The sequence below is a fragment of the Dendropsophus ebraccatus genome, chromosome 2 (genome assembly GCF_027789765.1).
Source record: "Dendropsophus ebraccatus isolate aDenEbr1 chromosome 2, aDenEbr1.pat, whole genome shotgun sequence".
In the NCBI taxonomy this organism is placed as follows: domain Eukaryota; kingdom Metazoa; phylum Chordata; class Amphibia; order Anura; family Hylidae; genus Dendropsophus; species Dendropsophus ebraccatus.
The window spans coordinates 164,230,143-164,243,177 of record NC_091455.1 but is presented as its reverse complement, the minus strand read 5'-3'; the positions used below and the strand labels follow the sequence as shown (position 1 = coordinate 164,243,177).

At 41.3% G+C, this 13,035-nt stretch overlaps 1 protein-coding gene across 9 annotated transcripts in view; it reads right to left on the bottom strand.

Annotated features, from left to right (window-relative positions):
• NEK10 (NIMA related kinase 10) overlaps positions 1-13,035 on the bottom strand; it is a 156,763-nt gene that overhangs the window by 65,458 nt on the left and 78,270 nt on the right. For all 9 annotated transcript variants that reach the window (XM_069958651.1, XM_069958655.1, XM_069958654.1 and 6 more), the window contains exons 22-23: positions 12,079-12,181; positions 1,416-1,491 (exon numbers count right to left, since the gene is read on the bottom strand). In XM_069958651.1, the coding sequence (XP_069814752.1) occupies positions 1,416-1,491; positions 12,079-12,181 (179 nt within the window). The remainder of the gene's footprint in view (positions 1-1,415; positions 1,492-12,078; positions 12,182-13,035) is intronic.

Sequence of the window (13,035 nt, the reverse complement as noted above, 5' to 3'; positions counted from 1 at the left end):
ACTGTATAGATGGAGTAGGGGGTCCTGTATATACATGTACTGTATAGATGGAGTAGGGGGTCCTGTATATACATGTACTGTATAGATGGAGTAGGGGGTCCTGTATACATGTACTGTATGGATGGAGTAGGGGGCCCTGTATATATATGTACTGTATAGATGGAGTAGGGGGTCCTGTATATACATGTACTGTATAGATGGAGTAGGGGGTCCTGTATACATGTACTGTATAGATGGAGTAAGGGGTCCTGTATATACATGTACTGTATGGATGGAGTAGGGGTCCTGTATATACATACTGTATAGATGGAGTAGGGGGTCCTGTATATATATGTACTGTATAGATGGAGTAGGGGGCCCTGTATATACATGTACTGTATAGATGGAGTAGGGGGTCCTGTATATACATGTCCTGTATAGATGGAGTAGGGGGTCCTGTATATACATGTACTGTATAGATGGAGTAGGGGGTCCTGTATATACATGTACTGTATAGATGGAGTAGGGGGTCTACCAGTTATTACTGTGGATGTTGTGAGGCAGCTTCCCTAGCAACCATTGCTCCCTGTGAAAATGAAAGCAGTAATCCTATTGGTTGCTAAGGCTCCAACTGCCGTGTCTGCTGCAGCTAATTATATCACCTGTGTTTGCAGTGAGGAGATTTTCCCATTCATCTCTATGGGGCGCCTCTCTTTCCCCTCCCCCTCCCCTCCTGTACATCTGGCGGGGACGGGACCTTCGCAATAACCTTCCCGGGCACCCAATGTATCTGTGTGCCAAATTTGGGGTCAAACGGTTCAGGCGTTTGGAAGTCTATAGAGGACAGACAGACAGACAGAAGGACAGACAGACAGACAGACAGACTTTGATTTTTATGATATAGATATACCTGTACAAGTCTAACTATTCCCTTCTCAGCTCTAGTGTCCAGTAGTTGTTTACTATTGGCAACCCACTAGGGATTTCCCCTGCTCCTCTGTGGGTCAGTCTGAGCCCGCCTATGAATGACAGGTTTTTACACTGTAAAAATTTGTATAGGTCCCTAGGTAAAACCCTCTGGCAGGAGCTCCTGGGTAAATGTGAGACATACTGTACTTCACTGTAATCATCTTTGAAGCCTACATTCAATAAAGTATTGCATAAAATAATGTAATACTTCCTTTTCTACAGCATGTGCATATTTTGCAGTAATCTACAGAACTTGTATTACTCACTGTTCTTAATAGGACGTACAATCTAAAATCCAAATTAACTTATCAATATGGTTCTTGTGGGAGGAAGAAGGGAGAGCAAACCAAACTCTATGTAGTTGAACACAGGTCCTCAGCACTGCAAGGCGATGATGCTGAACACTGAGCCACACAACACTGAGAACTTGGATTATCACAATAGCTAATGAACAGTAGATAGCTTACCAGGAGTACAGGATAGTTCCAACAATAGAGGTTAGCTTGCTGTTTTCCTGCTTCTGTTTGGCAAGGCCAAAGTCAGCTACAAAATAACAATTATAGTTAATATTACTATGTACCCACCAAAAAAGTTAAGCATCTATTTATAGAGTAAAACAATCAATTTACATTCCAGTAGCTGTGGAGTTTTGTCTGTTCCATTTGCACGTTTTAGTAAAGTGCCATCTGTGTATTTTTAACACCTACTAATGTACCAGTTGCTATGCATTTTAATAAGCATTTCCCATATTAATAAGAGAGAAGAAATCCCAGTCAGCTCCGCAGCTTTCTCCACCAGCATGTTCACTTCTATATGTTTTGATAGTTTGCTATAATTAGATGTTTTCAAATGAGTTAGCATACAGCAAATATAAGATTTTATAGAAATAATGCGCAGAGGCATGAGAACCGCTATCTTCTGAACTTAAACTAGTGATTAGAGATGAGCGAATCTTGAGCATGCTCGAGTCGATCCGAACCCGAACTTTCGGCATTTGATTAGCGGGGGCTGCTGAAGTTGGATAAAGCCCTAAGGCTATGTGGAAAACATGGATATAGTCATTGGCTGTATCCATGTTTTCCAGACAACCTTAGAGCTTTATCCAAGTTCAGCAGCCCCAGCTAATCAAATGCCGAACGTTCGGGTTCGGATCGACTTGAACCCGAACCCGGTTTGCTCATCTCTACTAGTGATTAAAGGCAAACTACGGGTCTGGCTGGAAGCAAAAGCAGAAATGCCTTAGCAGAACTCTGTATAACAGCCCAGGGTTCCTGATGTAACCATCTGCTTAGTATTTCAATTACAAACAGACACAGAAAGGGGATGTGAGTGGCATTATTTCTGAAAGAAGACAGAAAAAAATGAGCTATTTTCTTTCAAAAACAACAATCCTCTGGTTGTGTGTGGTACTGCAGCTCAGTCTAACTGAAGTGACTAGAGTAAAACACACAAGCGTAGGACAGGTATCGTGAATACCCCCCCCCCCCCCCCCCCCAAGCTGCTGGTACTTTTGTGCAGCTGATAATAAAAGACACATAGTAAATAACATAGTAAATAACATAGTAAATAACATAGTAAATAAGGTTGAAAGAAGACAAGAGTCCATCAGGTTCAACCTAGGAAAATCCTACTGTGTTGATCCAGGAAGGCGAAAAACCCCTATGAGGCAGAAGACAAACGCCCCACCACAGGGAGAAACTCCCCCCCCCTCCCCCCTCCCCCGACTGCAATGGCAACCAGAACAATCCCCGGATCAACGTATCACCAGAAATCTAATGCCCATAACTTGTAATATTATATTGTTCAAGAAAAGCATCCAGGCCTCCCTTGAACTTATTTACTGAATCAGCCATGACAACATCATGTGGCAGAGAGTTCCACAGTCTTACCGCTCGTACAGTAAAGAACCCGCGTCGATGCTGATGATTAAATCTTCTTTCCTCTAGACGTAGAGGATGCCCCCTTGTCATTGTTACAGACCTAGGAGTAAAAAGACCACTACAAAGATCTCTGTACTGTCCATTCATATATTTGTACATTGTGATCAGATCGCCCCTAAGACGTCTTTTTTCTAGCGTAAATAACCCCAAGCGTGATAACCTGTCCTGGTACTGTAACCCACCCATTCCCTTAATGACCTTTGTTGCCCTCCTCTGCACCCGCTCTAGGTCAGCTGTGTCCTTCTTATATACCGGTGCCCAAAACTGTACACAGTATTCCAAGTGTGGTCTGACCAGTGATTTATAAAGAGGCAAAACTATGTTCTCATCTTTAGCATCTATACCTCTTTTGATGCATCCCATTATTTTATTAGCCTTGGCAGCTGCTGCCTGGCACTGATCACTAAAGTTGAGTTTACTGTCCACCAATACCCCCAGGTCCTTTTCGGAAGTAGTTTTACCCAGTGTTTTATTATTTAGCACATAACTGTACTTATTATTTCTATGGCCCAAATGCATAACCTTACATTTATCCACATTAAACTTCATTTGCCATTTCTCCGCCCAAGCCTCTAGCTTCTCCAAATCCCTCTGTAATATGATATTATCCTCCTCTGTACTGATTACTTTACCCAGTTTAGTATCATCTGCAAAAATGGAGATTCTGCTCTGTAGCCCCTCTACAAGATCATTAATAAAAATATTAAAAAGAAGTGGACCCAACACTGACCCCTGTGGTACCCCACTAGTAACTAAAACCCAATCTGAATATGTTCCATCAATGACCACCCTCTGTTTTCTATCACACAACCAGTTACTTACCCATTTGCATACGTTTTCCCCGAGTCCCAGCATCCTCATTTTGTAGACCAACCTTTCATGCGGCACAGTATCAAATGCCTTTGAAAAGTCCAGATACACAACATCCACAGCCTCCCCCAGGTCCAGTCTATAACTTACCTCTTCATAGAAGCCGATCAGATTAGTCTGACAGGACCGATCCCTCATAAATCCATGCTGGTGCTGAGTCATAAGATTATTTTCATTAAGATACTCCAGTATAGCATCTCTTACAATCCCCTCAAATACTTTACCTACTATAGATGTTAGACTTACGGGCCTGTAGTTTCCAGGATCACTCCTTGACCCCTTCTTGAATATTGGTACCACATTAGCTATGCGCCAGTCCTGTGGAAGAATCCCTGTCGTAATAGAATCTTTAAATAATAGGAATAACGGTCTGTCTAACACAGTATTTAATTCTTGCAAAACTCTAGGATGGATACCTTCTGGGCCCGGTGAACATGCCGCTGTTTTCAGAAATTATGCTTGTGGGGTCAAAGAGGCTAGTCTAAGACTGGGATAAATTTCTGTGTTTCCTTCCCGCCGTGTTTTTCAGCAACACCCCTGAGCTGGATTATAGCCCATTTTGCCGTAATATCCTACACATGCACCTTAACCCCTTAAGGACCGGACCAATTTTAATTTTTGTGTTTTCGCTTTTTCCTCCTTGTGCTTAAAAGGCCATAGCATTTTTTCACATGAGCCCTTATTTTTGCACCACTAATTGTACTTTGCAATGACAGGCTTTATTTTTGCATAAAGTACACTGCAAAACCTGAGCCAAATTAAATGTGGTGAAATTGGAAAAAAAAAACCTTTTTTTAAATTTGGGGGGTATTTGATTTTACGCCGCTCACCCTGGGGTAAAACTGTCTTGTTATGCATGTTCCTCATGTCGTTACGATTACAACGATTTGTAACATGTATAACTTTTATATTATCTGATGGCCTGTAAAAAATTCAAACCATTTTTAAGAAACATATGTTCCTTAAAATCGCTCTATTCCCAGGCTTATAACGCTTTTATCCTTTGGTCTATGGGGCTGTGTGAGGTGTCATTTTTTGCGCCATGATCTTTACTTTCTATCGGTACCTTGATTGAGCATATGCGACTTTTTGATCACTTTTTATTAAAAATTTTTCTGGATTTGATGCGTTAAAAAATATGCAATTTTGTACTTTGGGATTTTTTTGCGCTTACGCCGTTTACCTTGCGAAATCAGGAATGAAATAAATTAATAGTTTGTGCAAATACGCACGCGGCAATACCATACAGGTTTATTCCATTTATAAAATGGAAATAGGGGGGTGATTCAAACTTTTATTAGGGGAGGGGATTTTTTATTTATAATAAAACATTTTCTTTTTTTTTACACTTATACTAGAATCCCCCCTGGGGGACTTCTAGTATAAGTACATTGATCTCTCATTGAGATCTAAGCAGTATAGTCTGTATAGTATAGTATAGTATATACTGCACAGATCAATGAGATACATCAGGCTGCTGCAGCCGAAAACAATAGAGGGCCGAGCCGGGATCAGGGCCATTACGCCACAGACCCCGGCCCATGTCAGATGCAGGGATCGCTCCTCTGCAATTACGTCGCAGTGGGGCGATCCCCCCCACTAGACACCAGGGATGTGGAAAAGCTATTTTTCAAATGCAGCTGTCAACTTTGAAGGCTGCATTCGAAAAGATAATTAGCGGGAACGGCGATCGGACCATGCCTGCTAATAGCCGCAGTCCCGGGCGACAAGCAGCACCCGGGATCGCGGCGGTTCAGAGCGGGGTCGCCGCGCGGCCCCCCTCTGAACTCCCTTAACGACCTCAGGGCGTGAATATACGCCCGTGGTCGTTATGAGGTTAAGCGATTTATCTGTACGTGTTAAAGGACCCTTAAAGGAAACCTGTCACCGTGACAATATTATCTAATGTATTGTCATCATGTTATAGAGCAGAAAGAACTAAGTAGATTGATATATAACTTTGTGGGAACTGATTCAGTATAACTTGTAACATGTTGGTTGAAATCCCTGATCACACTGAGACAGGCGGGATTCTGCAGCGGAAAGTTCCGCTGTGGAATTCTGCCTGAATTACCCTTACCCTTAACATACCCTTAGATAGCTCTTAGATCATGGAGACACATGCTACTTTTCATATATCCAGCTGTGCTTTCGGAAGGTAGCAAAATGCTCGTATTTTATAGTACAAAAGAGTCAAAGAGGCTTTCCTGAGCTCCTGAAGTGCAGCAGTAGCTGTAACACCTCCTGATTCCCACTCTATACCTAACTCCCCCAAGCATACCTGCTTCCAGGAATCAATAAGCAGGGGGAGAGGAGGCATTACAGCTTGCAGCTATTCAGGAGCTCAGGAAAGCCTCTTTGACTCTTTATAGCAGGGAATAAAAACATTCTCTCACCCTGGAAGCACAGATGGACATATGAAATGAAACGTGTCTCCTTGACATAACTGCTATCTAACAGTGTCAACAGTTTGGGACGTGAATTACAGCTGACAGATTCCCTTTAATAGTTAGTCAGTCACAAGCAACCAGCATAGACATGCAGCATTTAGACCTGTGCCCTGTGATTTTATAAATTTGGCAAAGAGAAAATTCATCAGTTTGCTTGTAAAAATATTGGGCACATCGATTTGTCAGGGTTGAATTGGTTTTTTTTTTTTGTTAAATTTAAAGGGTTGGTCAAATGTCTAGTTTGGCGTGAAGAGACACAGTTCACACTGGGGAAGTGGGTTGCCAAGACAACCTTACAACCCCAGGCGAGTTCCCTACATGTGCTATAATCTAATTAATAGGACTCATACACTAAACTTGCCATATGTTTGCCTCACCTCTCCTGGTAGACCTCTGGAGAGCATGTGGAACCACATCATTGGACTGACCCCCATTCTGATCCAATGGAAATCCCGTGCAACACGGTCTCATTGGCACATATCCACAGAGAGCCGAAATGACCCGAAGAGAGGAATTTGCTGCTGCTCCCTAAGCTGTCATGCTGACAGGTACGTTTTAAAACATATACAGTTTGCCACTGGCAAATCGAACAGAAAACACCTTTGCAGGCCCCCTTAGATGCCCAACCAGCTCTTACTGCAAATACATCTGCAGCACAAACATTTGCTTTCCTTGAAGGACCCCTTCTATAAGCTCAGTGCGTCCTCACAGTGCATAGTAAAAAGGTGTTGTGTAAGCTTAAGAATAGCAGGGCTAAAAATAAAAGCTAAACCTCATCTAGGAACACATCAAACTAATTAAAGGACTGAGGAATTGTATATTACTAAGCTATACTGAGCATATTCTCTAAAATCATACAAAAACTGTACAATAGTATATAAGTAGAACAACAGCACCATGCAGTGGCAAAATGGGGGAATTGTCATTGTAATGTTAGATAGACACTCATGGTGGATGGATCCCACATATTATAGCAGATTGTGAGATCCAGCAGAAAAAACTCAGGTAATGTTTCCACTATGTAAATTGGTTAGAGATTAGCGAACCGGGTTCGGGTTCGAGTCGATCCGAACCTGAACGTTCGGTATTTGATTAGCTGGGGCTGCTAAGCTTGGATAAAGCTCTAAGGTTGTCTGGAAAACATGGATACAGCCAATGACTATATCCATGATTTCCACATAGCCTTAGGGCTTTATCCAAGTTTAGCAGCCACCGCTAATCAAATGCCGAAAGTTCGGGTTCGGATCGACTCGAGCATGCTCGGGGTTCGCTCATCTCTTTAATTGGTCCATATTTTTTGACATTTACTTCTATACATATGTGTTCCTACAGTTCTTTCAGACGTTTTGGCTTTTTGTGCATTTTTTCAGACGTTTGTGGTTCAAAATAATGTGCAGGCACAAAACCTAAGATTCACACACAGAATTGTGGGCTATTTTTTTTAACCACATTTATCCACGGTCTCTTTATGGCACCTTGTCTGTTATCACCTTTTACTGCTGTCATTTAATTCAATTTACTTTTTATTTTCATATGTTAAAAGTTGTTGTATTTTGCTTTTATAATAAACTGTGTAAAAGCGTGTCATCTGATCACCGTCGTTATAACTTTCAAAATCTAAATTGAAAAAAAATTGAAAAAAATGTTCAGCAGCACCAGAAAAACATATATGTGCGGGTGCACGTCTCACCAAACCGGACCCAGGTTCGTATAGAATGTCCAAAGAGAAGATGGAGACCGCACTTCCAAAAAAGAGTTCACACTTTATTCACACCAGATGCAACGTTTCGGCTCAATGTGTAGCCTTTCTCAAGCAGTGATACAAAATGCTCCAAGAGCTCAGTATATATACATGTGTGCATGATTATAGTTCATCAAACAATTAATTCATAGAGATATAAACAAAGTAAAATACAAGTGATCTAGTATCGTGTAAGGTTCCAAAATCAAAGTGATAAGCAAGCAAGGTGAAAAGAGGTCCTAATCAGATAGTTTACAGCAATGATCATGTTAGGAATAATGTGAAGTAACAACAAATGACATGATTAGGTGTAATACAAACAGCTGTGCAACAAATAGTAAATAAAACAAGTTATACATACATCACACCAGAGCAGGGAATCCACATGGAGGCGGCGTGTCCGGGAGCGCCGGCGTCGCCCGCTGATGACGTCACCCACAGCGCATGGTGTCCGGATCACCTAGTACCAGATCATGTGACCTGAGTGTATCACATGATCGGTGTGATCACAGGCGCATGCGTCGGGCAGTCCTCAAGCTGACAGCGGCGCGGGCATGCCCATAACAGCCACAGAATCTGATGACGCCATATTAGTAAAGGGAAGATAGCCCTTACTACCATTGTCATAGCGTGTATGGATCAGTATATCGCAAAAGATAATAAAAGTTGCAAAATAATAAATGAGAAGGGGAATATAAATGGGGAATTGGGAAATTAACCAAGTTGGGGTTGAATAAAGTACATATAAATAAATGTAAAAACAACTAAGGCAGGAGGACCAGTACCAAAGGGAGAGGGGCTGGATTGTGTCCAGGATTAGTCATAAGGGCTCAGAGAGTATAACAGCAGGCCAACACTGTAAACTATCTGATTAGGACCTCTTTTCACCTTGCTTGCTTATCACTTTGATTTTGGAACCTTACACGATACTAGATCACTTGTATTTTACTTTGTTTATATCTCTATGAATTAATTGTTTGATGAACTATAATCATGCACACATGTATATATACTGAGCTCTTGGAGCATTTTGTATCACTGCTTGAGAAAGGCTACACATTGAGCCGAAACGTTGCATCTGGTGTGAATAAAGTGTGAACTCTTTTTTGGAAGTGCGGTCTCCATCTTCTCTTTTCAAAATCTAAAGCAACAGTAGATATAAAGCAAGTTTGCAATTTACATTCATTGTTTTTTTTAGTTATCATGGAAAACTTGGCACTTCCTGTTTTCTGACTTTTTTTCTCAAAACACAGGAAACAGTCAGGAAACAGGAAGTCCTGTGTATCCTAGACCATCTGAGCGGTCACAGAGAGAAGGCAGTCATGTGACTGGTGGACATATTGAGCCATGACTCTGTACTGGCCGGAATTCCTGTGTTTAGTCTGTTTTTTTCAACAAGCGCAAGTCAGAAAATCTGCCTTCAGGACAGTGGACCTGGATTTCTGGATTTCTGGCTTTGTTTTACAGCATGATAACAACAACAAAAAAATTACTTTATATTGCAAACTTGCTTTATATCACATCTACTGTTGATTTAGATTATGAAAGTTATAACGACAGTGACACTTTAACTTCTGTTGTATCATTAAGGCTGGGGCTACATGGCGATTCCTGATCACGCAACTCCATCACTTATACAAGTGAATTAGGTTGTTACAAACGATCGCTACCCCACAGTTGCAAAAAAAAAAAAAAAAAAATTATCTTGATGTGAAGTAAGACAGTTAACGGTTAACAATAGTGAGCAATAAGACTAGGGCTACATACTGGATAGATATTTTTGCTCCTGCAGGGTCTCGGTATGCCTACTGGAAATGTACGACAGAGTGGTAAGCTCTCTTTGTCCTCCCTGCCTGACCTTATATTTTCTACTGATGAAAGTCTTAGGCATCAATTATCAGCACTCGTGGCAGTGGGCAGCTAAACAAGCACTTTGCAGGAAAGACACATGAAATTCTAGGTGTGTCAACGCATGTTCTGCTGGGCTAAATGTAAACTTGCCTGGGATAAACATATATCTATTTTGGCTGACAATCTTCTATGTTTTTATAACTGACTGGCTTCTTCCTGAGCACTACCCACCTCTACCTAGGTTTGTAATATGGGGTAAAGAACAGTTCTGTAATAGACACAACAGGTCAATGCTGTATATCATTTTGTATTTTGCATCATGCAATTATCAAAAATAAAAAATCTGACACTAATGTCACCAATAAAGATAGAAATTGTACCAAAAGGTACCAACCTCCACTCAATAGCTTGGCAAAGCAAAGAAATCTGCACATTGGAGGAACTGACCAGCATATCCACCCCACACACACTGCCTTTCTAAAAACCTAACTATAGATACAGCCTGGTCACTTTGCCTTAGGCCTCATTCCCACGACCCGTGCAATTTTTTCGTGGTGCCGCTTGCGGTGGGGGTCGAGGCATGGATCATGTGAATGGCTGCATTCACTTTAATGGTTCCTAAAATTGTCCGTGGTCGCGGATCCGCAGCCACAGACAATTTTACGGAACGTGCGCATGCAGCCTTAGACCACTCAGGATCTGCACCACCCACCAAAACTATGAACTATGTATTATGACTTCTGACTAAAAAAAAGTTACTCATTTCTGTTTCAGAGGCAAATGTGATCCTGTTATTTATTTATTGCCTACGTGCCTATGAAGTGTAAAATTCACTGTATAGCTATACCACCAAGTTTTTTTTTTAGGTTTGCTTATTCCATTTTATCATAACATTTCATTTTTATCATAACATCTAAAATTTAAATTCTCCTTGATGCCATTGGGGTTGACTGAATCCATCTGTTCTCCAACCTCGGTGGTTTTTCATCAAGGTCTCTGCTTCAGATATACATGTATATCTGACACACTGCCCACCTTCTGAACCCTCACTGCATGGAGCAGGTTTATAAACTTTATGATTTTATTCACATTTCCTCCATGATTTTCACAGTTCCTGTCAGTGTTCTTGAATCTCGTCTTGCCCACATATTGTTAAGATCAGCAGGAGTCTGGCATCTTCTATCAAATGTAATTATGTACTTTTTGCAAATACCACACACCATAATCAGTTTTTTAGTACGTGATGGTATTTGCTACAGGCCTGTACAATACAGCCCAATGTGCTATCACAATACGAAAAGATTTTTTCTGACTCGTGTTTCCCGTCTTAAAACTAGGAACACCTAGGAACTATTATTAAGCCCTGAGGAGTAATATGTTTTCTACCAAGGGGTCGATGGTAGTAGATGGATGTTGGTGTTTTTTAAGTATTGTAACTCAATTTCAGGAGAACTAAATATCAGTCTGATACACTCAGAAGTGGATTTAGGATAAAATGTTCATTTGTTACCTCTTTTTCTATTAGACATACTGAAGGGGTACTCCGGAGACTAAAAATTGTTTTTAATATATTGCTTTAATAAAGTTATATTTCTTTGTAATATACTTTTATTTAAAAAGATGTAAAGTTTTTTTATTCAGATTTTCACTTCTGTTGACTGACAACAGTAAGAGGCCCTCTCTGCTGCCACCAATGTTTCTGTCGGGAACTGCAGGACTATCTCTAAGTTTCCAACCCCCTGATCTGATTTAGCACTATAGCACATCTCGTTCCCCCTTTGTGCTGTGTGTGTGTGGGGGGGGGGGGGGGGGGGAGGAGGCCTCTGCACAGTGAGCAGCGATTATTGTCACTAATAGAGGCAGAGCGAGGGATGATCAGGGGTCCCCAACTCCTTCCGCAAAGGTTGCCAAACACAGCCTCCCTTTTATTGTGTTTCAACTTTGGAGATAATGGCAAAATGGGCTACGAATGATCAATATATGATGACTGCAACAGGGACCCAATACTCTATTTCTACTTCTATCAGAAAGTAACCTTTTCATTTGCACATTTCATCAAGCTGCTCTGTCACCTGCCTAGATGTTTTGTCACTCGTTATGTAAGCATGTTCTTCACTAATTATGTAAGCATGTTCTCACCATAAAATGTGCTGCTATAGTGTGGTTCTTAAGGCTGTTCTGGTAGATTCCCTGTTATGTAAGGTTCCTATAATTGTATGTACCTGATTTACTGCTGCTAGGTTTTACAATAAATAGCTGGATTCTGCGGAATACTTACTGACTGTTACTTTATCTTTTTCTCCCAGCATGATGTTGTTTGGTGATAAGTCTCTGTGAACAATCCTTTTTTCTTTATGTAAATATCTCAGTGCTAGGCATAACTGAAAGAAAAATGTAGAGCATAACATAAGACACATAACCATGAAGAAAATGGGATCTATAGAGACTTGTATTTGCAATAGCAAAGTGATTTTCTTCTGATTATCCTTCAAAACTATACACAATCTATTAGGGGCTTTCCACGCATGCCCTAAAAAAAAAGGTTTAAAACCCCCTGGCCCTAATCACCCCTCCCCCCCTCTAAGTTTTGATACCCCCTCCCACCCTTCTAGGTGCCTCTGTTGCTCCTTTCTAAGTTTTTGTATATGTGAAGATGCCACCCGTGAAACTACATCTCCCAGTATGCCAGGTGCCACCTTGATCTGTAGTATAAAGTCTATAGCTCTCCATTCTGGCAGCGGATTTTCATTTCACTGTGAGAATATAGTGCTATAGTCTTTCTGATGACTTGTATGCGTGTCTGAAAAGCAAAGTGTAGATAAAAGTGTAAGTGAGCAGTGCAGGCTGTGGGGGCAGATTGTAATGGGAAATGCAGGGACAAGACCAGGTTACTAATGAATAATAAAAAAGACCATACTTTACCTGTCCACGGTTCCCCAGGTGTCCTCCACCTGTGTTATTGGGTTGGGTCCCAGGTAAGTGACGGGCAGCTCAGCCAATCACATTGTAGGATGGAACAGTGATAGGACAAGCAGGCCATCACTTCAGCAGAGTCTCCAGGTTTTTAGCTGAGTGACGGCCCGCTTAGCCAATCACTGAGCTGTCCCGCAACAGCTGTCACTTAGCTGGGACCCTGCATTGCCCATTATAATCTGTCCCTGTGGCCTGCACTGCTCACTGCTATAATCTGTCCCTGTAGCTTGCTAAAAAAACAAACAAAAAAACTAACCGATAT